Raw genomic sequence first — 27,230 nt, forward strand, 5'->3', positions numbered from 1 at the left:
TTTCATGCCCTGCAAAATGGGACCTTAAGGGTTTGAACTTAGAAGTTGGTTTATGCCTGCAAATGTCTCCATCTTTCGGGTTTTTTTGTTTTGGTTGTTTTCAAGACAGGGTTTCTCTGTTCTGGAACTCGTTCTAGGCTGGCCTCGAACTCAGATTCGCCTGCCTCTGACGAGTGCTGGGATTAAAGGCGTGCACCACCAACGCCTGGCTGTCTCCAGCTTTTGTAAAGCCATTTGGTACATTCGACAGCGGTTGGCGGTGATAGTGGATGCCTTTTCATCCCAGCACTCCCGAGGCAGCAGCAGGCTGATCTGGAGGCCAACCTAGTCTGCAAAGGTACACAGAGAAAGCCTGTCTCGGAAACCCCCTCTAAAAAGGGCTACGGTCGTAACTGACTTCCTGAGGCCTATGAAACGAGTTTACTCAGTTTCATTTTCTGGAACCAGCAACAGAATTAAGCCTCCAAGTTCCTTGGTTTTCCACTATCCTGTTTCAGACTCCCGGTGGACACTAAACCCATACTAAGTGGATTGAAGAGGATAGTCTGGCGATCAATGCCTGCTTCCGAGAGTCGGTAGTGACGTCATCACCCGGCGCCCGGCAAAAGACAGCGGCCTAACGAGCTGAAAGGATGTTAAGCCGGCTACAGGAGCTTCGCAAGGAGGAGGAGACCCTGCTGCGTCTAAAGGCGGCCCTCCACGACCAACTGAACCGCCTCAAGGTGAGCTACCCGCCCTCCAGCCGCAGCCCCTCGCGGGTGTCCGGGCGCATGCGGTAGAGCTCCGCGCAGTGCAGCTTCCTCCCCACCGCTCAGTCCTCTAGGTCTTCAGCGGCTCAGCCCCCTAAGCCCAACTCTGGCTCGCTAGATCCCGCCAGAGCTGCTGGTTACTAGTGTTTGTATACACTGGAAAGGACTTTAGTGTTTAGATCCTCCTGGGGTGCTAATGAGGTCTGGGAAAGAAACTTGTTCCGTAGAGTTTTCAGTAGCTCTTACACGGGAGCAGATACTGACTAGGAGGAACCCAGAATTACATTTACCTTGATCACTCCCTAGACCAGGGGATAATTTTTGGCCCCTGTGAAATGACGATGGTAATCCCAGCACCTCACTCGTATGCAAGATCTTTAAATATAAGTGACATGAGGATTACAGAAACCCTTTATAAACTGAACTTGTATACAGTGGTACAGACTTACTGCACCTTACTGCACTCACACTTACTGCACCTAATGATTGTGTGTTGATTATTTCCCAAACACAAGTACCCTGATGCTCCAGGAAACATCTGCATTTTCTGATCTTCTGTCTTCACTTTCTCATTAATGTGTAGACAAACTCAGGCCTAGGACATCCATCTGTGTCTGTGGAGCCAGCTTACCCCTGACTTTTTTGAAGGTGTGGTGGAGGGAGGGAGGGAGAGGGACAAGGGAGAGGGAGAGACTGACTGAGACTGATCTGGAACCTTCTCTGTAGCCCAGGTTGATCTCAAGCTTGCGATCATTTTGCCTCCTCCAGTGCTGGGATTACAGGAATGCAATTGCACAACAAGCTACACCTGACTATATATAGTTATCTATGTTTTTGTCTGTTTATCTATGTCTTTTGCTTGTTTAAATTTTATATCTATTGGTGTATATAATTTTGTTATCTATTGCATGTATGTCTGTGCAATACGTTTATGCCTAGTGTCTGGAGAGGGCAGTAGGAGGTGCTTGGATTACCTGGAACCGGAGTTACAGGTGGTTGTGAGCTACCATATTTGGGCTGGGAATAGAACCCAGACTCTCTGGAAGTGCTCTTAACTCCACTGATTCATCACCCTGGCCCCTATACCTGGCTTTTTAGTGGTGTGCCTGCATTTCCTCACAGAGTTGCTTGGTTGTGGGGTGTGGAAGCCTGCAGCTTAGCTAAACACTTAGAAAGACCCTCATTTAAAAAGAAACAACAACAAAAAACAAACAGGTAAGCAGAGGCAGGTTCATCTCTAAATGCAGGGCCAGCCTGCTTTTCAGAGTGAGTTCCTGGACAGCCAGGTTTACACATAGGAACCCTGTGTGAAAAAAAGCAGGTAAAGCTGTGTAGGGAACCTCAAAGTTAGCTCAGTACACTGCAAGACCAAGTTCTCAGCACAAAGGAGATTCATTTGCCCCAGAGGGAGAGGCGGCAGGGAATAATAACAAGGGAAAGGGGACAAAAGTATTTGTCCCTTAGGACAAAGGACTGCCTCTGGATAGAGACAAGATAGACATGGCCTATAGGAAAATAGCAGCTTATAAAGGTACAAGAGGAAACCTCGTGTAGGATGGGGTGTTTAATTTTAATTGAGCATGTTAATTAGATAAGCCAAGGGGAGATTTTGATTGTTGGACCTTTGATAGCTGGACCTTAGTAGTCAGCCTCAGGAGGAGGGATTGGCCAAATAAGGAATGGACCATGGGGGCTAGCTTCAGGAATGTAATCTAATGATTTTAATGGGGAGAAGGGCAAGGCCTGCCAAAGCCACATACTCCATCTAGTGGCTCTTCAGGCCTAGTGTAGTGGTGCACACCTTTACTCCCAGCACTTAGGAAGCAGAGGCAGGCAGATTCTGTGAGTTCAAGGCCAGCCTGGCCTACATGCAGAATTATGGGACAACCAGAACTAGATGGCGATACCCTGTCTGGGGTGGGGTGGGGAGCAGGTAAAGGTTAAAAAACACCCTCTACCTTTCTGGAGCAGTCCTGGGATTGGAAGCAGTTTCCTCTCATGATGCCAACCTTTACAGCATCCAGTGGAATTCACTCACTTTGGTACCCCAGCAGACTACTCAGTAAAATGTCCTCATCTCTTCTTCCCTAGGTGGAAGAATTGGCCCTCCAGTCAATGATAAGTTCTCGAAGAGGGACTGAGATGCTGTCTTCTCAGCCTGCACCTGAACAGTTATATGATGTAAGTTTAGTTAACAACAGGCTTCCAGATAGTGTGGAGTCCCATTGTTGCCTTGCTGCATGGGTTAGCGAATGCTGTATACCACATTATCAAGTCCGAAGGACCCTGGAAAATGCCAATCAAATATTTGGGGCATGAGGGAATTATCTGCGGATTGAACCTGGGAGCTTATACATGGTAAGCAAGCATGAGCTACATACATCTCCAGGCCCTCAATATTGTAGTTCAATAAATAGCTAATCTACATTAATCTATCAGGCAATAATAGCCTGTCTTTTTTACTTGTCAGATTTAAGCAGCCTCTACTCTTGTATTGTACACCACTACGCCCGTCCTTCCCAGTTACTCAGACTGCCCCTTTATTTCCAGTCATTCAAGTGAACCCCAAGAAACTGGTAATGATTATTGTGCTAGAGAGGTCATGGTGAGTTTTGTGTTGAAGCAGTGTCTTATACACCCAGGCTGGCCACCTTCTGATCTGGGGTTATAGGCATGTGCCCCCACAAATGAAATTTGATTTTAAAGAATTTGCTGGGGATTTTGTTTGTTTGTTTGTTTGTGTTTTTGAGAGGGTTTTCTCTGTGGCTTTGGAGGCTGTCCTGGAACTAGCTCTTGTATACCAGGCTGGTCTCGAACTCACAGAGATCTGCCTGCTTCAGCCTCCCACATGCTGGGATTAAAGACGTGCACCACCACTGCTCTTGGAATTTGCTGTTTTGATGAAGAAAAAAAGAATGTTCTGATTTGAGACTCAGCTCCCTCCTAGTCATGTGCATGTTCTTGTTTTACACAGATGTCAGTGCATGTAGACAATGAAGCATCAATCAATCAAACCACACTGAAGCTGAGCACAAGGAGCCCTATGGAGGAAGAGGAGGAGGAGGAAGAGGAAGAATCTGATTCGTAAAGGCAGACAAGAACTAGGGTTAGTTTTACCAACTAAAGTTTTAAATCTCAAGCACTTGCCTTGGGTCCTGGGGCTTATGTGAAAGAGTATATACACTTGTGAATGGGAATATACACTTGTTTTAACGTGTCTACCATACAAATATCAAGACCTGAGTTTGAGTCCCCAAACCTGTGTAAAAAGCTGGGCACAGTGTTACATGCCTGTAACCCCAGCACTGAGGATAGGGAGACCAAAGATCCCTGAAGCTGTGTGGCCAGCCCGTCTATTGAAACCAGTGAGCTTCGGGCTCACTGAGCAACTATAGCTGAAGAAAATAGTGATGGTGGGAGTGGAGGTGCAGTACTCAGGGTTTAGAATAGTGCTAGTATACAGCAAGCTACAAAGATTTTTTTTTTTTCCTGCTCAAGTATATGAAGCAATTCAAGGTCAACTTCAGAGGACTGGGAAAAGGTAGACTGTTATCTAAAAGATCTTTAGAGAAAAAGAAGTTGTGACATATACACACCTGTAATCCCAGGCTATGATATTCTCCAGCAAGAATGACGGTCACCCACTGAAGCCAGCCAGGACTATAGCCAAAGCAAAACACAATGCAAAGTCTTAGTATGGCTTAATCTCTAGAGCATTGTGCTAAGTGAAATAAACTAGTCATTCTATTCCATCTTTTTCCTGAAAAAGGCAAACACTATACAAATTGAAATAGTTTTAGTCATTACTAGGGACAATCGTAAGGGAAGTGATTGGGGGATGCAGAGGCAGGATGTCAGGCCAGTGTGATGGTCTACATGACAAGTTCTGGGACAGCCAGGACTACATAAAAGAGAACCTGTCTCAAAAAAGGAAAAATGCCATGCAGTGGTGGTGCACTCATATAATCCCAGCACTCAGGAGGCAGAGACAAGTGGGTCTCTGTGAGTTCAGGTCAGCCTGGTCCTGCTGTTGCACAGAGAACCTTGTCTCAATGGCCAAAAAAAAAAAAAAAAAAATCTTTTTGAGTATGTGTGTGTGTGTGTGTGTGTGTGTGTGTGTGTGCGCGCGTGTGCGCGCACGCGCGCACATATGTATGTAAGTAGATGTTGGTACAAAGCTCAATTTCCTCAGAGCTGCAGTTGCAAATGTTTGTGGGATGCCCAGCTTCTAATGTGGGTGCTGGTATTTAAACTACCTCACGGTTGCACAGCAGTATTCTAAAGGATGAGGTCACACATCTTGTTTTTCTGACTTTGCAGCTACCTCATAGGCATGACAAAACCAGCACTGAGAGTACCTCTCCCTGGAAGGTGTAGTTAACTCTGTAAGTAATGAAAGGAAACCACTTCCCTGTATAGCACAGCGGACTGACTAAACCTGGATGAAGGCTCTCCTATGAGAATGGTTACCAGAACTGCAGGCAGGCCCTGCTACAGAAAATAAGAAATGGTCTGGGAGAACAAAAATCATAGCTTATGATTTTCCTCAGACAGATGCCCAACCCCACTATGCTGGCAAGGTTTTTGTCAGCTTGACACAAGTTATAGTCATCTGAGAAGAGGAAACCTTGATTGAGAAAATGCCTCTGTACGACTGAGCTTTAGAAAAGCCTGTAAAGTATTTTCTTGGTGGTTGATGTGGGAGGGCCCAGCCTCTGGGTTGGTGGTCCTGAGTGCTATAAAAAGAAGTCTGAACAAGCCAGGGTGGTGGTGGTGCACACCTTTGATCCCAGCACTCCGGAGGCAGAGGCAGGGGGATCTCTGAGTTCGAGACCAACCTGGTCTACAAGAGCTAGTTCCAGGACATGCTCCAAAGCCACAGAAAAACCCTGTCTCGACACCCCCTCCACACACACACAGAAAAAGAAGTCTGAACAAGCCCGTAAGCAGCATTATTTCACTGCCTCTAAAATAGCTTCCAGGTTCCCACCTAGTTTGAAAGTACCTTCCTTGGTTTACTTATAGTGGACTGTGATTCAGGATATGTAAGCCAAATAAACCCTTTCCTCCTAAATTTGCTTTTGGTCAAGGTGTTTTATCCCAATAGAAACCCCATGACACCCAAAAGAGACTACTTATTCACAGGTCCTGGAAAGGTATAGTCACAGTTCTGCATGAGTATAGTTGTTCCAAAGAGTGAAGTTGACCCATTAGCCCACCACTGCACAGAGCTGGCAGTGTGTGGGCTGGTGTGTGTGTGTGTGTGTGTGTGTGTGTGTGTGTGTGTCGGGGGGAATGGGGAGTTGTTCTTTTTTTCTTTTTCTGAGACAAGGTCTCTCTACATAGCCCTGGCTATCCTGGAATTCACTATATATACCAAGCCATCTGCCTTTGCCCCCCAAGTACTGGAGTTAAAGACGAATATGCTACCATGCCATGTGTGTTGGCTAGTTTGAATGTAAACTCAAAACAAGCTAGAGTCATTAAGGAGGAGAGCCCCAACTGAGAAAATGCACCCATCAAATTGGCCTGTGGGCAAGCTTATGCATTTTATTGAATGATGACTGATGTGGTAGGGCCCAGCTCACTGTGGGCTGTGTCACCCCTGCGCTGGTGTTGCTGGGTGCTTTAAGAAAAGCTAGGCAAGCATGAAGGGCAAGCCAGTAAGCAGGGTTCCTCCATGGCCTCTGCTTCAGTTTCTGCCTCCAGGCTCCTTTGCTGAGTTCCCTGGACGATGGACTGACTACAAGCCATAAGCCAAAGTAAGCCTCTTCCTCCCCAAGTTGCTTTCAGTCAGGGTGTTCATATGAGCAACAGAAACCCTCAGATGTAGTATTTATGCCTTCCAGTTGTGTTCCTGTCTTCACTTTCCCCTACCCCAGTGCATGGCTAAATCACTTCATTTCCTATAGTCTAGAGAAATTGAAAGGCCTGCCACAAAAGCAGAAATATCTTTTCTCCTTTTTATTTTAACTCGATAGTATTTTTATTAGAATAAGAGATTAGATTGATAAACATCTGGATTAAAATGGTTAAAGGGTTTTCATACAGTTTGTAGGCACTATACATGTTGTTTACAATAGCATTGGTGCTTGGATTGGAGGAAAGATAGAACTCTGACACATACTGATGCCATAATCCATTTGTGACATTCAAAAATAACTCCACCTATTTAGAAACACTAATCCAAACTTAAGAGACACACACCACACTAAGTACTCCACATAGTATATTTAAAAATAAATATAGAAATACAACCAGAAGTCTAAAAAATCACCACAGTAGACAGACTGAAGCCCCAGCTATCATGGCAGTGATGGGCTCTGGTTAGATTTTTTTTTTTTTTATTGTTTTTGTTTTTTTGTTTTGTTTTGTTTTTTTATGGGAATTGCTGAGTTCTATATCAAAAGCAAAAAATAAAAATAACATGATGTACACAATCTGATGCTCATTTCAGTAGCAGCAAAGCATGCTTCCCATGCACTGCCTGTGAAGGGTCTCACCAGGCTCCCTCTCCTCAGACTGAGAGGTCACCAGCAAGAGTGAAGTACCAAGGGTCCGAGAATCCTGACAATAGAGGCAGCCAGCCAGTGAGTCACGGAACATGAACAGCAGTGCAAACATCAATAAGAATGACCACCCAGGTCACCAGGGTTTCACTATAGTTCAGCCTGGTATATGTTTTGATCAACATACATATAGCCCCAAGCACAAAGCCAATCACTTAGGGGAGTAACCATAGTGATAAAGACAGTGATATTAAAAATGACACACACAAGTACAGTTTGGCACATGCTGTGTTCTTCATCCTTTGTCACAGATGAGATGCACGTCTGAACAGAGACAAGCATGGGAGAGGCCTGAAAGCAACATGGCATGCCACTGGGCAGAGGATTTCCTCTTTGCTGCTTCCCAAAGGCTCAGATGCTAGCGGCATGGGTTGGTGTGCTGGGCTGGTTAAGCCCAATGGTGGAGCAGAGCCAACCTGCGAAGTCTACCTCCTCAGCATCAGATCTCTTGATGAAAGCATGAACCTGTGTGCAGAAAACAGGGAAAAACTACCAGGAGGGAAAAGCAAGGGAAAACTGCCTAGGTACCACTTGGAAGATGCTTATAGCATTGTCCCTTTAGCAACAAGTAGGCTAGCTGCAGCCCAGAGACCCTCTGCCACACATATAATCTGGGGCAACTTTGTCTCTCTGAGCAACTCTCTGAGTTTGTTGGAATGTACACTACACTCACGGCTGCACATGTCATGGAGTCTGGATCTTAAAAAGTATCACCTTCCTATGTCATGGCCATCACACAAGAACTAGATGAAGAGTAACTCAGGAAATGTGAGGTGAACCAGGCAGAGATAGAAAAGGCCTGTTCTCAGGAAGGTTATGGATGCTGGCCCCTCCCTGACTTGCATCCCAGCTGTGTGCCCCAACCCCGTAACTCATAAGAGGACTGAGGAGACTGATGTCTGGCACTGTGCATCCCCAAGCATGAAAAAAGAACAAGAGGTGGGGCAGGGCAGAAAGGGGCTCGATACGATGGATACACAGGTTCTGTGAGTCTTACCAGAAGCTGCTTTAGATCTGCCCTCTCTGAGAACCTCAGCCTTATTCTGCACATCCTTTGCTTGCTGTCATATTGACACACATGGAGCTCAGAGACAGGCAGATACTTTCCCGATTTTTTTCCACTTCATATCCTTTTCTGTATGGGTGTGGAAACTGAGAACCAGAAAAGTGACTTGCCCATGATCTTAAAGATAGTGATGGTGTTTGCAGAAGGGGGGTCTCTCTTCCTCTCTCCTCTTCTCTTCTCTCCCTGTTTCCTGAAGCAATAGCATTTCATACCATCATAGGCCAGGGGAAATTTGACAGCTCCCTGGGTTCTCTAGTGAGATGTCCCCTGTGTGGGGACTCTTATCTTCCCTCCAGCACAATGATTGGTTGTTGTCCTCTGCCCTCTCTTTAGTGCAGTTTCTTGGCAAAGATAGAGCCTGCCACCTACCCTCATCAGGCTGGTTGTGCTGGCATGCAACTATGGTTTGTGTCTGGAGCTTGAGGACCCCAGTTCTTTAGTCTAGACCATGTATAGCCCCACACTATTTAGTCCTTAGGACAGCTTCTAAGTTCAGTAGCTATCAGAGGGAAGTATGAGATCTTGAAAGTTGTGTGCTTGATGTCATGCTTGTCTGTAATTCTAGCACTTGGAAGGTGTAGGCAGGAAGATCAGGAATTCAAGCCCAGCCTTGGCTACATAATGAATTCAGAACTAACCTGAGCTACCTGAAACTCTGTCTCAATAAATACCTAAAACAAGCTGGGGGGGGTTGGAGAGATGGTTCAGAGGTTAAGAGCACTGACTGCTCTTCCAGAGGTCCTGAGTTCAATTCCCAGCAACCACATGGAGTTCAATTCCCAGCTCACAACCATCCCTTATGAGATCCGGTGTCCTCTTCTGGTGTGCAGATATTCATGGAAGCAGAATGTTGTATACATAATAAATGAGTAAATAAAATCTTAAAAAACAAAACAAAACAAGCTGGGCATAGTGGCACACGATTTTTATGCCAGCACTTGGGAGGTGGGAGCAGGCAGATCTCTGAATTGGAGGCCAGCCTGGTCTATAGTGAATTTCAGGACAGCCAGGGCTACAAGTGAGACCCTTTCTTTGGTGGGTGGGTCTTTAAAAAGAAGAAAAGAGTTCTGCCACCTTGTCCCCTCTGGGCCTCAGTTTCCTGTTCTGTAAAATGAGGATTGAATCCAGTTGGTGGTCTTTAAGGTCTCTCCTTTGCAGCTTAATTTAAACTGTTGATCCACAAATGAAACACCCCAGTGTGGCAGTGTAATTATAATTATGCTCATCAGGTTAGGGATAGAGAGAAGAGCTGTTCTTTATCCAGAGGATCAGCCTTTCATTGTGCTTCTCCGATGTTTCCAAATTCAAGTGACAACCCTTGTTTTTATGTGCATTGCCATTTCAAACCCATAATCTTCTTGTATCTCTTGAACTTGTGTTTACTGTTAGACAACCAGGGTGCAGAATTCACATTTCACTGTGTTGTTTTTGCTGAAATTGAGTGGGTTTGAGTGGATCACAGCTGGTCCCTGAAGAGAAGGTGGGCTGTGTGTGTATGGTGGTGGTGGTGGGGGGGATACTGGCTGTTGGAGCTCTAGTTTTGTTTTTAAATCTCCAGTGTCCTATTTGCTTAAAATCAGTTAAACTATTTAAAAATAATGATTGCAAAGGAAGCAGGTTCTTGTCATCTGAGCTTTGTGGATTTGTGATGTGGGTCAGGAGTAAGGACTTCTTCTCATTTCCTTTGCTTGAAGCATTTTACCTTGAGAGGGAGAAACAAGGCTTGTGGACCAACTTCCCTGTGTAATAGGATGTGACCCTGCATAACAGCCTCAGATTGGTTTCTTTCCACTGAGCAGTAGGAGCTGTGTTGCTGCCAGGATCAGATCCACTGGTTTACCTTTCATTCTCAGGAAAGACTTAAAAGTACTGAAGGACTTTAAGAACTCTGAAAGGGAAGGCAGTGATTTCAGATCCTGCTGTTGCTGCCTTGGCTTCCCCTGCTTTCACTCTCTTGTATCCACTGTCTTACCATTATTTAAAAGTGGGTTCGAATTTCAGGATTTCTCATGAATGTGCTGCTAGCCTTGGTGAAGGTATGCATGAAACAGTTACAGTACATAGAAATCTGAGACCAGGCAAGGTTAGGTGTTTTTTCCAGAGATCCACTGTTTGTTAATCAATGCTAGTGGAGCATTAATTTAACAACACTTATTTACCCACCTACCCCCAGGGAACCAGCATTCCTGACCATCATAGCAGGCAGTCCTAGGGTCTAGTGGGACTAGGACTTTGGAAAGTTCCTTAGCTGATAAGGGAGGGTTTAAAGCCAGTATGGAGGTAAGGAAGGGAGGAACCCAAAGACCTGGTTTCTCCCAGAAGGTGCTAACTTAACTTGTACCACCCTGTTATCTTCTCCAATCTCTTCTCCCTTTAAATCTGTTCTGGGAATAGAACTTAGGTTACCAGGCTTTCGTGCCAAGTGCTGAGCCATCTCTTAGGTCCTCTTCTTGGATTTTTGACAGAGTGTCACTGTGTAGCCCAGGCTAGCCTGAGACTGGCAATCCTTCTGCATCTGTCTCCTGAGTGCTAAGATTATAGGTATCTGCCATCACAAATAGTTACTGTAGTTTGTTTCTGCAGAGCTAGGCAAGTGATGAGTCAGCATGCCTTTCTACTGGCATGCACTAGTTCAGAGGAGAGTTGTTTTGCTCCTGTGGGGCCTTAGCAGGTTGCTGTGCAGGAGGATGCACTTGTATCTGAGACAAAGGGTCTTGTGTGGGTGCTGTCCTCAGATGCCATTGAGGCCTGGGATGGAAGTTGCCTCCTTTGAAGTATGGAACTTGTGCAGTAGGTTTCATGCTAAGGTCAATTCTCTCTTCCTGGTTTGAGTCCTGACTGTGCTGCTCACGTACAGCTGTGTGGCCTTGGTCCATATATTTACTCCACCTGCCTGTTCTTGAGTTTGCTCCTCTGTTCTAGTGGTAGGGTTGTTGGCAAATGATTTCATAGGTGTAAGCACATAGTACAGTGCTAGGAAGAGTGTGTTTTCTTTCAGCCACATTCCTCTAGGCTAGCCTATTTATTTTTGACAACAGTTTTTGGATTCTGCATTCTATATGTGTGCCTCCCCCCACCCCACCCCATGAGCATTCTAGGCAGCTGTAATGTCACCTAAGTTTGGAGGAAGGTGTCTGTCTGTATTTGATACATGTTTCTAAATGAGGCCACCAGTGGGCCCTCAGTGGGGTGAATTGAGAGGGGAACCAAAGAGTGTGTGCACCCCTAACTTCTAACATGTGCTCTCAGTTTCACAACCGAGGGACTAGGGCACTGTGAAACTTAACTAAATATAGTAGCAAGATGAGAATGGTGGCCAGGTGCTTCAGGCTCCTCACCCACCTTAACAAAAGGCTGTTGTTGGGTGGCTTCAGTGGATATTTATTTTATCATACTTGTTGAGGTGGATGTCTAAGATCAGTAGGGTTCTAGGGAAGGTCATCTTCCTGGTTTGATGACAGCCTTTTCTTTGTGTGCTTGTGTGGCCTTTCACTGTGTGTACTGCGCAAGAGGGCTTATCTTCCTCTTCTTAGGAGGCCACTGAGCCTATCTGACTAGTATTCTACCCTTATCCCTTCTTTTAGTCTTAATTACCTTTTGAACAGCCTGTTCCATACACATCCATGAGTAAATATGGGAGGGTGTACACAGTTTAGACCATGGCATCATCCTATCCCCAGAGTTACTCTGTGAGGAGAGCCAGTGATGTCATCTTGTGGCTTCTCCTGCCCCAAGTATATGTTGAATCAGCCTATAGGCTTGAACCATGAAGTCTCTTGTCTCCCTGTCTTCTTGGTCTCTGTAGAGGGTGTGAAGGAAGAGTGGAGGATTGTGTTTCTACCTTGACTGGCATACCTGGGGGGAAAACAGCATTCTGATGTGTAAAAATCCTGAATTGTCATGTGTGTCATCTGTTTAGACTGGGGAATGAAATCAGATGAAACACAGTGGATGATCTCTTTACCAACTCACAAGATTAACCAAGAAGCTTCACTGAACATTCTTTAGTGCTCTGTCAGAAACACTGTGTTGGGCTCAGAGGTAAAGACTACTGACAGCTCTTCCAGAGGTCTTGAGTTCAGCTCCCAGCAACCACATCAGTGCTCACAACCAATTTTAATGAGATCTGGTGCCCTCTTCTGACATGTAGGTATATATACAGGCAGAACACTGTTTTTTTTGTTTTTGTTTTTGTTTTTTTTTAAGACAAGGTTTCTCTGTGGCTTTGGAGGCTGTGCTGGAACTAGCTCTTGTAGACCAGGCTGGTCTCAAACTCACAGAGCTCCGCCTGCCTCTGCCTCCCGAGCGCTAGGATTAAAGGCGTGTGCCACCAACGCCCGGCTCAGAACATTGTATACATAGTAATAAATAAATAAATCTTTAAAAAAAATGGGGGTGGGGGAAGCTGGAGAGGTAGCTTAGAGGTTTAGAGCACTGGCTGCCTTTCCAGAGTTCTTGAGTTCAATTCCTAGCAACCACATGATGGCTCACAACCATCTGTAATGAGATCTGGTGCCCTCTTCTGGCCTGCAGGGATACATGCAGACAGAATACTGTATACAATATATATGTATATACACACTGTGATGTCCATGGCACACCACCTTCTGGGCTAGTAACTGCTTCCTGCCATGCCCACTTGATTTCTGCAAGATAGCTGGTTCCCAAGCCCATTTGTACAGTTGGTGTCGTGGTAGCTTAGGTGTTTACATCAGATGGACTGATAAAATGCAGCTGCAAACAAAGTGCTTTTCTGTTTGTCTTTCTTTAAAGACCAGGGAAAAGCTGATAAAATACTCAGTAAGGCCGAATTGCTGTCATATTAGATGAGCAGTAAGACTGGGGGAATGAGAAAGCCTGAAATTGTAGACTGGACTTGTTCTTCATATGTCTACATTTTCACTTCCACAAAATCAGGACTTGGAAATCATAGGGGTATTTCATACTCTGTTTCACATCCTTACTCAGAGGGGTTTACCTTGCTTTAAAGGATAAGTGAGGGGCAGAGTAGATGGCTCAGTGGGGAACAATATTTACCACATAAGCTCAAAGACTGAACCCCCAGAACCTACATAAAGCTGGATTATTTAGTACATGTCTGTGATCTCAGTGCTTCTGCAGTGAGATGGGAAGTGGAAGCAGGAGAATCTCTGGAGCTTGTGGGCCACCTAGCCTGTCGTACACAGAACAAGAGACCCTGCATTAAACAAGGTAGCGTGTGAGGACCAACACTTCCACAGGTGTCCTGTACTCTGTGTATAACTGTACTCATAGGAACATACACGACGAATGAGTCAAGAGATGTAGACATGTGTACCATGTAAAAGTAAAATTTCTGGGTGTATTTCGTTGTTGTTGTTTTGTTTTGAGACAGTGTGTCTCTGTGTAGAGCTAACTGTCCTGGAACTAGATCTGTAGATCAAGCTGACCTCCAACTCAAAGAGATCTGACTGCCTCTGCCTGCTAAGTGCTAGGATTAAAGGCTCTAGTGATGCTTTTCAAAACTATGTGTATTTCTGCGTATCTGTGTTCGGGTATGTGTACATGAGTATAGATTGGATCCTTTGGAGCTGGAGTTACAGGTGGTTCTAAGTAGCCTGACATGAGTGCTGGGAACTGAATCCTATCTTCTAGAAGAGGAGCAAGTACTCTTAACTGTGGAGCTATCTCTTCAGTCACCAGTGAGGCTATTTATTTATTTATGTTAATAGTATGTGATGTGGATCTAGTACTGATACTAATTGCTCTGATTGATGATGTTTAAAGAACAATAACAACAACAAAATCCAGCACAGTTACCAATCCTTCCCAAGGATATATTCTAGCATAAGAAGACAAGCCACAGATAAACATGATATTTGACAATTAAATCATGAAACAGGAAATGAAAGATGCTGTGAACAAATAAATCTTGGATAGAGCATGAGGAGATTGAAGGTACCCTGTGACTACCCTCTCACCTACTAAGTCTGGGTCAGTTTTGAGGTAAACATTTATCTCTGCAAGTTCCCTAAGAGTAAGTCAGGCCACTGGTATGACTTAACCCACCGTGACCTTGAAAAATAAGGAACTTAACCAAATGGCAATGTTGCTTCTTTGCTACAATCAAGAGCTTTAGTGAGACTTTCTAAACTGGTATTTTAAAGCAGTTTAGGTGGGTCATTCTCACTTTTAGTAGATTCCCTGGTTCCTCCTGTAGGCCTTTATCATATTGAGAAATCCAGGGCCTCATTTCTTAAATGAGGAAGATCCACTCGTAAGAAGTAAAGCAGGTTGAAATGGGACAGAGCCCTGGTGAGTAGAACCTCCCCATTAATGCCTTCCTTGCTGTCCCTGTGGGCTTGGCCCGTAAGGTGGAGGAATGCAGGGCAGAGTGTCTCTCTGTTCTGCTGGTCTGTGCTGACCTCGGTACTCCTTTGGGCAGGACCAACCTGGAAGCCTTGCAAAAGAAGCTGGAGGAGCTGGAGCTTGATGAGCAGCAGCAGAAGCGCCTTGAGGCCTTTCTGACCCAGAAGCAGAAGGTGGGAGAACTGAAGGATGATGACTTTGAGAAGATTAGTGAGCTGGGGGCCGGCAATGGTGGAGTGGTACTCAAGGTCTCCCATAAGCCGTCTGGCCTAGTTATGGCCAGGAAAGTAAGTTTGTGCAGATAAACAGCTAATTGGATTATTGACTGGGAGTCTGTGAATGGGTGGAAGGAAGAGGGTTTTAGTACTTTTTTGGTTCAGTTTGATTTTGGACTTATCTGTGGGAAATACTAAGGTCTGTTAGTGTGATAGTCACCATCCCTAGACTGGAGAATAACTGATTGATTCTTCTTTCACTTCCTGTGTGCTATGGGAAGGACACCTGATACATTTGTCAAGTGCAAAACGAGCTGCTTTTTTACACCCAGCCCAAGGGGCTGCTTTTTTACACCCAGCCCTTGTGATTGATGCTTAGGCCAAAGCTGAGTTCCATGGCTTCAGTCTTGAGCCGAATCCCTCTCCTGTCTACCATTGGTTGTCTCTTGGAAACATAGTTGCCCTGTGTAAAAGGGCTATGTTCTTGTATGGTTTTTAGATCACCATGTTCATGCTTCTCCCTGTGTTTGTTCTTTTTTGGTTTTTCGAGACAGGGTTTCTCTGTGGCTTTGGAGACTGTCCTGGAACTAGCTATTGTAGACCAGGCTGGTCTCGAACTCACAGAGATCCACCTGCCTCTGCCTCTGCCTCCCGAGTGCTGGGATTAAAGGCATTTGCCACCAATGCCCGACATCCCTGTGTTTGTATTGTACTATTCCTTCTGGCTTTTCCAACAGTACCCATTTTTGGGACCCACCTTTTGATTACCTCCTGTCAACTGTTTGAGCTCATCAATTGTCATGTCATACTTATTGTCTATGCCTTGACCTTATTAAAAAACATTAAATGTGTCTGTCACTTGTCTCCTGGTTGGGACAAGGGACAGCGCTGAAACACATTAGGGAGCAGCTGAGGTTTTGGCTAAATCAATCCTATCAGGTTCTTCAAGTCAAGTAGTCTTTTGGGTGACTAAGGCTATCCTACCACAGTTCCACATGCCTTTGTATACCACAGCCCAACTATGAACCATGTCCTGAAGGCCACATTTTCCTGTCTCTTAGTTCCTCAGGTAATTTTGGAGTAAGCCTTCCATGTAGCGCCCCCCTCCCCACCCACATGGTTTCTCTGTCGCTTTGGAGGCTGTCCTGGAACTAGCTCTGGAGACCAGGCTGGTCTTGAACTCACAGAGATCCTCCTGACTCTGCCTCTCAAGTGCTGAGATTAAAGGCGTGGGCCACCACCACCTGGCATAGCTTTGTTCTTAAGATGGGTGTTTTCTCTGATCACCATTTTTGGAGCCAAGACTGAAATTGTAGCTGATTCCTCGTTACAACTCTGATGCTAACACCTGCCTGTGCATTGATTTTCAACCCTGAATTAATAGGAACTTGGTTTTTAAAATGACCTGTTTGGGGCTGGGAAGATGACTTAGTAAGTAGGTAAAAGTGCCTACTATGGAAGTGTGAGTCCTCAAGTTCAAATCACCAGACCCTACGTAACAGCTCAGTTTGTAGTATGAGTTTCTGTGATCTCAGTGTTCCCATGATGGGATAGGAACTTGTGGCCCAACTAGCTTTGCATGTGCAGCACAGAAACAGAGGACAGGGGCTGCAGAGGTGGTTCAGGGGTTAAAAGCAGTTACTGCTCTTGCAGAGGACCTGGGTTTGGTTTCAGCACCTACATGGCTACTTAAAACAATCTGTAACTCCAGTTTCAAGGGATCCTGCACACACATGGTATACATGCATACACTCAGGCATACATATATACACATAAATATAAAAACAAAACGAAGAAGCTGTCTCAAATGGGTAGGTGAGGATAGACACCTGGGGTTGTCTTCTGACCTCCACATGTTCACCATTGCATGAGGGTGCCTATATTCAAAAATGTGCTTGTACACACATACACATACATTTTGCGTGCATGCAAACACACAAAGATAAATTAATAACAATTTTAAAAATTGCTTATTTTTTCAAGTGTATAGTGGTTCATGCCTACAATGGGTGTTTGAGAGACTGAGGTAGGAAGATTGTGAATTCTCTACCTCAGCTACAGAGTGATTTTAAGGCCAATCTGGGCAATATAGTGAAATCCTTTCTCAAAATAATAAAGTACGTAGAGAGCAGGAATATAGCTTAGCAGTAGAGTACTTGCATAGCATGTGCAAGGCTCTGTTTGGTCATCAGTACCTTAAAAATAAAACCAAAAAGCTGTTTCTATTCTTACCTTTAGGAACTTAAATCACTGAAGAAGGGCTTTCTGCTTTACCCCCCTTCCTAAACGCTTTCCCCTCACTTCTCTTCCCCAGCTAATTCATCTGGAGATCAAACCCGCAATCCGGAACCAGATCATCCGGGAGCTGCAGGGGCTGCATGAGTGCAACTCCCCGGACATCGTGGGCTTCTATGGGGCTTTCTACAGTGACGGCAAGATCAGCATCTGCATGGAACACATGGTATGCCTGCATCTGTTTGCCTAGTGGCAGTGGCCTGGGAACAGGCTGGCTCTGGCCTCATTGTTGGTCTGGATGGTGACTACCCGGCAGCCTGGAAGACTTGGGGTCCTGACTGTGGAATCTGGTATAGTCACAGGATGACAGCACTGTTTTCTTAAGTCCCCTCTTCTTTTCAAAGAGAGGTGCTAGATGCCAGGAATTCCTGGTGGGCTTTTCTAGAGAATATTCCCTAGTTTTCTCCTATTTTGATGACCATAAAATTTTGATGTGGTCTAAGTCTGGTTTATACAGTTTAAGTCTACTATGTGTACAGTGCTGTGTGCTATTTACAAAGTTCTGGGGTAATGAAGATGAAGGCAGGGTTGTAGCAGGAATAATAAAAACTCAGAGACAGATATTGGGGTTCAAGCTGAAGAAGCAAAGCAGCCAAGCCACGAGAGAGCTCCTATCTCTACCAAGGCTAGAAGGGGAATCTTGTCCTCAGCGTGCCTGGAGACATTGCCTGAGACCCTGCTCCTATCTTATATACCTCTCTAGTTCTGGGATTAAAGGCGTGAGCTCTGTTTGTCGTTTAGACTGATTCTCTCTCCTGTAGCCCTGGGTGGCCTTAAACTCACAGAGATCCATTTGCCTCTGTCTCCTGAGTCCTGGAATTAAATGTGTGCCACCCCTGCTCATCCTCTATGTCTGACTAGTGTGGCTAGCGTTGCATTGTGATTTTCGTGGCTTTATTAGATCATAAGCCATAAGCAATATATTACCATACAAGGTTATGAAGTCTCTTCCTTCAGAAGGTTTATAATAGACTTTAAGGACAGCCTAAGGGGTTTCTTTGGGTGAAGAGAGTAATAATCTCCCCAGAACATTAGTGAAAGGCACGGTCAAGTCAGAGGGTGTTTATGGGCAATTACATGTGTGGGAACTAATCTGAAGGCTCTTTCTTTTCTTCCCAGTGATGATGATGATAACAACAACATAAAAATGTTTATGCTTATTGGGCATATATCAAGTGGCATCCTAAGCAAATCAGTATTTTATTGCATTCTCATGATTACTTTAAAAAAGACACATTACATTTACTGAGTATGTGTGTGTGCAAGTACCACAGCATGTAAATGGAGGATAACTGTGGGAGTTGTTTTTTTTCCTTTCACCATGTGTTCCTCGGAATCAAACTCAGGTTCTAACGTTTTGAGCAAGCACCTTTACCCACTGAGCCATCTCACTATTTCCACAGCCAGATTTTGATCTCTCTTACCGAGGAAACTAAAGCACAAAAAAAACTTATCTTTTTATCTCTTACTTTGTATTTAGGCCATGCAGTCAGTAAATCCTACTCAAACACCCTCCCCCCCACATGTATTGGTTGACTCCACTGGATAGAGATGAAGGGACTGGGGCCTTTTCTATCCTTTAAGCCTAGGATAGTTGGCTTTTAGGTGATGGAATGGCATGGGGACTTTGGAAATCAGTTGTTTATTCTATCTTTTTTTCCTTACATAAATATAAATGATATTGTCATGTTTGCCACCATGTTGTGCATGTCACGTCATCCTGTCCTGTGTGAGCTATATCCCAAGCCCTGCTACTGTCTTGAATGTTCAGAATATTCTTGACACCCTGGTACAGAGCAGATACTCAGTAAGTCTGTTTACTTATAATTGTTTTCTTAGTTAGGCCTTTGCTGCTGTGGTAGAACACCATGACCGAAAGCAACTTGGGGTGAAGAGAGTTTATTTCAAGTTTCACTCCCAGGTCATACTCCATTATTGAGAGAAGTCAGGGTAGGGACTGACACAGAGGCAGTGGATGGGTACTGTTTACTGGCTTGTCCCTAATGGCTTTTTTAGCTTCAGTCTGCCTTCTTACTGCACCTTGCACCGCTTGTCTAGAGGTGGCTCTGCCCACCATAAGCCCACCATGGCCCTGCCATGTCAATCATCATTCAAGAAAATGTACCAAGGCCCTGAATCAAGGCCAGCAGTTTGGTGGAGCTCTGTTGGCTATTTCAGAAATTTGGAAATCTAATTGTCAATTTATTAGAAAGAAACAGACTGGTGGGGTGGGGGGAGAAAAGAAAATGTTCCACAGGTTTGCCTATAGGCCAATCTGGAGATATTTTCCCAGTTAAGGTTCCTTCTTCTGTTTTTGTAAGTGGGGGGAGGGAGTGTTCGAGGCAGGGCTTCTCTATGGCTTTGGAGGCTGTCCTGGAACTAGCTCTTGTAGACCAGGCTGGTCTGAAACTCACAGAGATCTCCTGCCTCTGCCTCCCGAGTGCTGGGATCAAAGGCGTGCACCACCAACGCCAGGCTAAAGTTCCCTCCTCTAAAATGACTCTAACTTAGGTCAACCTGACATAAAACTAGCCAGCATGCCATTTCTTTGTGACCTTGAGTAGACTCCCTGATCTCTATGATGCTGTTTCCTCATTTGTAAAGTGGCCATGATTCTGTTTTGTTGTGCAGGTTAGAATGACAGATGTCAGTCTGTCAGTATGCCCTCCGATGCATTTTGCAAGTGATAGCTCCTGTTTTATTCCCATGGGGCTGGCAGTTTAGAGACAAGGGAGTCTACAAACTTGATGGTTTTGTGCTTTCAACCTGGCACAGTGACTGTTGGCTCCCATTTCCATTTCCTTTCTGAGCTTTAGACCTAGCCTGACTTTCAGAATGGTGTCTGGTCTGCATACCTCCAACTCCTCCACCTGAAGACTTTTTGTTGATGGTCACCTCCACACTAACACACACATACACAGAGACACACAGACACACAGACACAGACACACAGACACAGACACACACACACACAGACACAGACACACACACACACACACACACACACACACACACACACACACTGTTGTTTTGAATATCTTTTTATTTTTATGATCAAGAAGGGCCACATATACTGTTGTAGGCATCTGCCAACATTTGTGGTTGCCGTATGGAACTTGGATCCTGGAACTGACTTCTGTGTGTCTAATTATTATTACTTCAACTAGTGTACAGCAATGTCTGTGGGAAGCATGGGAACTCTTCTGGGTTGGCTGTAGCTCCTGGCCTGGGGTGTGGATTCCCACTTAGGTCTTGGCTGCCAAGGATTTTTCAGACAGGGTCTCATTACACAGCCCTTACTGGCTTGGAAGTTAGGTAAACTGGCCTTGAATTCAGAGATCTACCTGCCTCTGCCTTCTGATTTCTGGGATTAAAGGCTGCATAACCAACCAAGCCTGGCAGAACTATTACTACTACTTTTCTTTCTCCTTCCCTTTTTTTTTTTTAAAGCTGCCATGTGGGTGCCGGGAACTGAACCTGGATCCCCTAGGAAGAAGATTCAGTGCTCTTAACAGCTGAGCCATCTCTCTGGCCCTTTTTTTTTTTTTTTTTTTTTTTTTTTAAAGAGGGATCTTTCATGTAACCCTGGGTACTTTGTGGATCAAGCTGGCTTTGAATTTGCAGTGTTCCTCCTGCCTCTGTATCTTTCTTACTGGGATGACAGCTTTGTGCCACTGTGCCTGATGCTTTTGGATTTCTTGTTTGTTTTTCTTTTTTCTTTTTTGAGACAGGGTTTCTCTGTGGCTTTGGAGGCTGTCCTGAAACTAGCTCTTGTAGACCAGGCTGGTCTCGAACTCACAGAGAGATCTGCCTGCCTCTGCCTCCGGAGTGCTGGGATGAAAGGCATGTGCCACTACCGCCTGGCTTGGATTTTTTTTAAGATTTATTCATTTATTTGTTTGTTTATTTATTATGTATATAACATTCTGCTTCCATGTATATCTGCACACCAGAAGAGGCACCAAATCTCATAACGGATGTTTGTGAGCCACCATGTGGTTGCTGGGAATTGAACTCAGGATCTCTGGAAGAGCAGTCAGTGCTCTTAGCCGCTGAGCCATCTCTCCAGCCTCCTGGCTTGGATTTCTTATACTCTTGTGTTGTTGGTCTTTTTTTGGTTCTAACCCAAAAAGAGTTTTGGTGCAGATAGATGTCTAAATGGCCTAAGATGTCTTAACAACTAGAAAGGGAAGAAGAGAAGTTGGGCAGTGGTACTGATAAGCCAGAAACAGGAAGGGCCAGAGTAGCCTTTTGTCTGCTTAGGTCTAGCTAAAGAAATGGAAGGTGGGTAGTGGTATGACCAGTTATAATAGCAACTAGCTTTCAACTCGTTTGTCACTTACCAAATCCTTTTCACATTATGTAAATCACAAAGATGAGTGCCAGAGCCAAGCAGGTCTGCTTCCTTTGGTTTCATACTGTCCTCTCTGCACAAGTGCTATATTTGCGGGATTCTGCTTCTCAGCAGGGAAATTGTTGGATGAGCTCCTCTCCAGGGACTTGCTTGCTTCTGGGGCTAAGGTTAAGCCTCAAACATTGATAATGATCTAAAGGGCCATGGTTAGGACTGGGGCTTGGAGGGAGAGAGCCTTGGAAGCAGCAACAAGGCCTTCAGTCATTGTAAGGAAGAACAGTACATTTTCTTTCTTTCATTTCGTTTTGTCATTTTCTTTCTCCTTGTGGTGCTGTTGATAGAATTCAGTGCTTGGTCCATGCAGGGGTAAGGGCTGTACCACTGTGCTGTACTTCTAGAACAGTGTTTTTACTAGGGGAAAATTCAGAACAGCCCAAGGATCTAGACAGGACTCTGTAACAAGCAGCTGTTTCTGGAAGTCCATGCAACCTGAACTCTCGTCATCCTTCCTTGGTCTCTGACTTCATCACAGCCCCTTACAGCAAAAACTGGATTCTTGCTGCCACTTGGATCATATGAAGAACTCTGCTCTGTGGACACATCTCAACTTATAAAGGCTTTTGGTCTCCGCTTTCACAGTCTGTTTAGCGGTCTATATCATTAACATGTATTTCCAACAGTGATTAAGACAATTTCCAAGCATAGAGAAAGCTGAAGGACTTTATAGTAATGACCACCTCAATTCTGCTGCTAGCATTTTGCCACATATTGGCTTTACCAACCATTGTCCATCTATTCTTTGCTAAAATGCTTTTTGAGATGCATTTTAAAGTCAGTTTGTGTCATCTGCATGCACTATCCATTTTCTGAAGCATTCAGCCAGGGACTCACCTTCCTTAGAAATAAGTCTGAATTTTGAGAACCAAGGGGATAGGATGCTCCCTTACCAGACAGAACAGACTGCTCTTGTCTGCAGTGAGGAGGATTTCTGCTCAGTTGGTAGCTGAGCAACCAGGGAGCAGGGAGTTCGAATTGATGGTTTTGAGGCAGTAAAAGCTTTTAAGCTATTATTTTCATAAAGCATTTGTCTCTCTGTAGAAAGCCATCACAAAAGTACCATTGACTTAGTTAATAATTGGCTTCTAAAAATAAGCACCATGTCAGCAGTGGTAGTCAGTGATCACAAGTTCTTGGCAACAGTGAAGCAGAACTAGAGTGCTGCAGGGTTGGTTGCAGGAGGCTGGGTAATCCTGATTAGTTTGAGCCCATTGTTCTCTCTCTAGCACTGCTTGTCACTCTGGAGGATAAAAGGGAGGACCCAATGTTACTTCTTTTTAGTAGTTTTTTTCGTGTGTGTGTGTGTGTGTGTGTGTGTGTGTGTGTGTGTGTGTGTGTGTGTGTGTGTGTGTGTGTGTTGTGTGTGTGTGTCTGTCTGTCTGTGTCTGTCTGTCTGTCTGTCTGTCTGTCTGTCTTTATCTGTCTGTCTCTCCCTCCCTTCCTCCTTCCTCACTCCCCCCTGCCTCCTGATGTTCTCATCTTAAAACACCAGGAGCAAATTCCTTAACTTCTGCCTACATCAAGTGTTGGTTTTCTAGATGGGAACTTGGCCACAGCTGGCCCTCCCCCTCTCCCTCCTTCCCTGCCTCCCTCCCTCCCTTCCTTTTCTTTCCTCTTTTCAGAGACAGGGTTTCTTTGTAATAGCTCTAGCTGTCCTGGAACTACCCATGTAGACCAGGTTGCCCTCAAATTCACAGAGATCCTCCTGCCTCTGCCTCCCAGCTGCTGGGATTAAAGGTGTGTATCACCACTGCCTGGCTCAACAGCTGGCCATTTCTAATCTACTCTGATCAGCCTTGCATCTCTTATGAACCCAAGGTGAAATAAAATACTTTCCTTACCAACCCCTTGGGAAGATCATATGTATTAAGTTAGCTAGGTTGCCCTGTATCCTATGCTGTGGTTAGGGTCATTTGAAAGTAGTGCCATTCCTTGCCTAAATGGAGTAAGAAACATGTCATCATCTTTGTTTTTGTTTTTTGAGACAGGCCTTAAGATAATATAGAAGTCACTTAGGTTGTTGTAAAGTACAGGTGACAACTCTCATAAGGAAGGGTTTAATGGATTTAGAAGCAATGCTTAATGCTTACCGGGAGAGGGTCTGGATAAACAAAACATAAATTCTGGAGGATACAGGTAAGGCCTGGCTCTACAGATAGAAAAGGATCGCCAGGTTGTAAACTACATCCTTTCCAAGCATTCCAGGAGGAATACAGGTGAACATGGCCATGCCTGGCTTTTTATAAGCATGCTGAGGATTTGAACTCAGGCCTTCATGCTTGAATAGCGAACACTCTTACTGAGAAGTTTTCCAGGTGCCGCCTTGACTCATGGACTCAAAATGAAATGAACTATACAGCATCTTTTTGTTTTGTTGTTTGTTTTGTTTGTTTTTTTTTTCTCGAGTCAGGGTTTCTCTGTAGCTTTGGAGACTGTCCTGGAACTAGCTCTGTAGACCAGGCTGGCCTCAAACTCACAGAGAGTTTGAGAGCTCTGTAGACCAGGCCTGCCTCTACCTCCCAAGTGCTGGGATTAAAGTTGTACACCACCACCGCCTGGCTTTGGCTTTCAATCTTGCTGAAATATCCTGTTCATTTCTTTCCTTTGCTTGGTAGAAAAACCTGACTCCTGAGTATGACTTCAGTGATAACATTGTCTTCTGCATTGAGACAGAATTGCTTCTCCTTTCTTCAGTGTGTCTATAGCATTTGACTTAAACAGTTCTGGTTTTATTAATTAAAAATTTTGAGGATAGGAGCTAGCTCTTTTTATATCTCTATACATTTATATGTACCACATAGTCCATGATCCTTTGTAGGATTTATAGAATGAATGATTGCCTCCTGTGACATTTTTCTTTTCGTTTTTGTTGAGTGGTTTGTTAGAATACCAGATGTCAGTGAACTGAAATGATAGTGCTAAAGCTACTAACACTGGCAGCTGGAGATAGGGCTCAGACATTTAGGGCCCTTGCTGTTCTTTTAAGTGCTCTAAACTATAACACAAATAATAAAAATCCAGAGACAGGTATTGGGGCTCAAGCTGAAGATCAGAAAAGCAAAGCAGCCGGTCACTAGCTCTTACTTCTGCCTCAGGCTGAAAGGACTGTCCTGTCCTTAGTGTGGCTAGAGAATAAATCTCTAAGACTGACTTTACTTCTTCCTTTTATACCTCTCAAATCCTGGGATTAAAGGCGTGTGATCCCAAGTGCTGAGATCATCTTTGTGTGAGCTGTTTCTCTTTAGGACTGGATCAATTTCGTGTAACTCAGTGGATCCATCTGCCTGTCTTCTGAGTCCTGGGATTAAATGTGTGTGCCACCACTGCTCATCTCTGTGGCTAAATAGTGTGGCTGGCTTTGCATTCTGATACTTCAGGCAATCTTCATAAACAATGTATCATCACACTAAACCCAGGTTTGGCTCCCAGAGCTCAAATGGTAGCTTAAGCCATTCCTAACTCCATTTCCAAGATTCAGTGCTCTCTTCTGGCTTGAAGGGCATTTATTTATTTGTATTTTATGTGTACAAGTGCTTGCCTGCATATACTTGTGTGCACCACATGTATTCCTGGTGCCCTTGAAGGTCAGAAGAGGACATTGGATCCCTTGGAACTGGAAGTAACCCACTGCTATGTGGGTTCTGAGAGCTGAACCAGGGTCCTCTGCAAGAACAAGTGCTCTGAACTGCTGAGCCAGCTCTCTGAAAACCCCATTTAAATTTGTAATTTTTAGCTTATTAGTGTGTATATGTATGTATGCCACAGCACATATGTAGGACAAAGGACAGCTTTTTTTTTCCAAGACAGGGCTTCCCTGTGTAGCTTTGGAGCCCATCCTGGCACTCGCTCTGGAGACAGGCTGGCCTCAAACCCACAGAGATCCGCCTGCCTCTGCCTCCCGAGTGCTGGTGCTGGGATTAAAGGCGTGAGCCACCAACACCCGGCTAGTAGCCTTATAATTATTCACAGCATTTTACAAGTTGCAGAACCTGTTTAGAGTCCAGTAAATAGTAAGTGGCAGAGTTAGTGTTTAAACTTTTGGCAGGTTGACTATAGAGCCTGCACAGCTGACACTATCTCATGCTGTCAGTCAGTGCAAAGCACACCTTTTTTATGACCACTGTCATTTGTTTAAAGAAGCTCAGAGGATTTTGTTTGATCATAATTTGAAGCCGGCCTCAGTTTTTTGATAGCTGGATCAAACTGAAGGATGCTTATCTCTAATCTGTTAAGGAGGCATGTTACATATGAGAGTCACTTTCTTCTGAAGTTTGATAGTTGATATGGTAGAAACATTATCACTAACTGGTCTGTATTCTTGTCCTTAAGGATGGTGGGTCCTTGGATCAAGTTCTGAAGAAAGCTGGAAGAATTCCTGAGCAAATTTTAGGAAAAGTTAGCATTGCTGTGAGTATATAGTAAAAAGTTTTTCTTCTGAAATAATGAGTTGGGAAAAGAAAAAAAAGTAATGAATTGAGAGGAAATAGGTAAGGGAGGAAGAGAAGTCAATGAAGGGAGTTTATTTCAAAAATATTTCTCACTGGAAATTTTTCTGTGGAGGATGACCTTGAACTTCTGATACTTCTGCCTTATCTGCTCCCCCAGTGCTAGGATGTCAGGTATTTACCAACACATCCAGTTTTATACAGGATTGAAGTGTGGGCTAAACCCCAAGCCCCAACTCTTTTGTTAAAGCCTGTGTCTGAAAAACAGGATAAGGTACTTGAGAAAAAAAAATTTTTTTTAAGATCTATTATGTATACAGTGTTCTGTCTGCATGAATGCCTGCAGGCCAGAAGAGGGCGCAAGATCTCATTACAGATGGTTGAGAGCTATCATGCGGTTGCAGGGAATTGAACTCAGGACCTATGGAAGAGCAGGCAGTGCTCTTAACCTCTGAGCCATCTCTCCAGCCCCTGAGAAAATTCTTAATTTGGAAAAGAATCTCTTATAGGGTGTTTTGAAAAGTTACTTATATTTGGCCATCCTTAATTTAAACTTGCAGTAATGCTTTATAGAACATGTGTCATGGCTGTTTGGTAAGCAGATTTGTTGTTGTTAGTGATGTTTAATGAGAGCCATTGTGTTTTCTAAGCTAGTGCCATTTCAGTTTCCCTTCTTTTGACTTTCTCCTCCAGGTGATAAAAGGCCTGACATATCTTCGGGAGAAGCACAAGATTATGCACAGAGGTGAGAAAGCATTGCCAGATGTTTTATTCTGAATTACATTGAAAAGCTGAAGGTTGTCACATCTTTTTTTGTATATTTTGTTTTGGAATCAAAGTCCTTTACTAAGATGGGTGTGGTGGCACATTTTTTAGTCCCAGCTCTCGGGAGGCTGGGGCAGGTGAATATGAGCTCAAGGACAGCCAGAGCTGTATGGGAGACCCTTTCTCAAACAACAACAACAACAACAAAAACCCACCAGGTCTGGGAGTGGTGGCTCACACCTTTAATCCCAGCACTCTGGAGGCAGAGGCAGGCAGATCTCTGTGAGTTCAGGACCCTGGTCTACAGAGCTGGTTCCAGGATTAGCTCCAAAGCTACACAGAGAAACCCTGTCTTGAACCCCCCTCT

The 27,230-nt window shown here is 44.5% G+C and overlaps 1 protein-coding gene across 5 annotated transcripts; it reads left to right on the forward strand.

Moving 5' to 3' along the window:
• The first annotated feature begins 44 nt into the window (after window positions 1–44).
• On the forward strand, window positions 45–26,974 carry LOC113835540 (snRNA-activating protein complex subunit 5-like). Of its 5 annotated transcripts, XM_027414775.2 has the most exons (7): window positions 2,940–3,107; window positions 3,724–3,855; window positions 7,570–7,842; window positions 14,809–15,019; window positions 17,262–17,408; window positions 25,983–26,060; window positions 26,792–26,974. In XM_027414775.2, the coding sequence occupies exons 3-7, from the start codon at window positions 7,685–7,687 to the stop codon at window positions 26,873–26,875; spliced, it is 678 nt and encodes a 225-aa protein (XP_027270576.1). In that variant the 5' UTR covers window positions 2,940–3,107; window positions 3,724–3,855; window positions 7,570–7,684; the 3' UTR covers window positions 26,876–26,974. The 5 variants fall into 5 exon arrangements, with proteins under 5 accessions (XP_027270580.1, XP_027270579.1, XP_035299654.1 ...); XM_027414778.2 differs by lacking the exons at window positions 2,940–3,107; window positions 7,570–7,842; window positions 14,809–15,019; ... (1 more) ...; window positions 25,983–26,060; window positions 26,792–26,974 and adding exons at window positions 124–722; window positions 2,841–2,930; window positions 5,070–5,823; XM_035443763.1 differs by lacking the exons at window positions 2,940–3,107; window positions 7,570–7,842; window positions 17,262–17,408; window positions 25,983–26,060; window positions 26,792–26,974 and adding exons at window positions 125–722; window positions 2,841–2,930 and having other exon boundaries at window positions 14,809–14,946.
• Window positions 26,975–27,230: the final 256 nt, after the last annotated feature.

The sequence above is a fragment of the Cricetulus griseus genome, chromosome 4 (genome assembly GCF_003668045.3).
Source record: "Cricetulus griseus strain 17A/GY chromosome 4, alternate assembly CriGri-PICRH-1.0, whole genome shotgun sequence".
Taxonomy (NCBI): domain Eukaryota; kingdom Metazoa; phylum Chordata; class Mammalia; order Rodentia; family Cricetidae; genus Cricetulus; species Cricetulus griseus.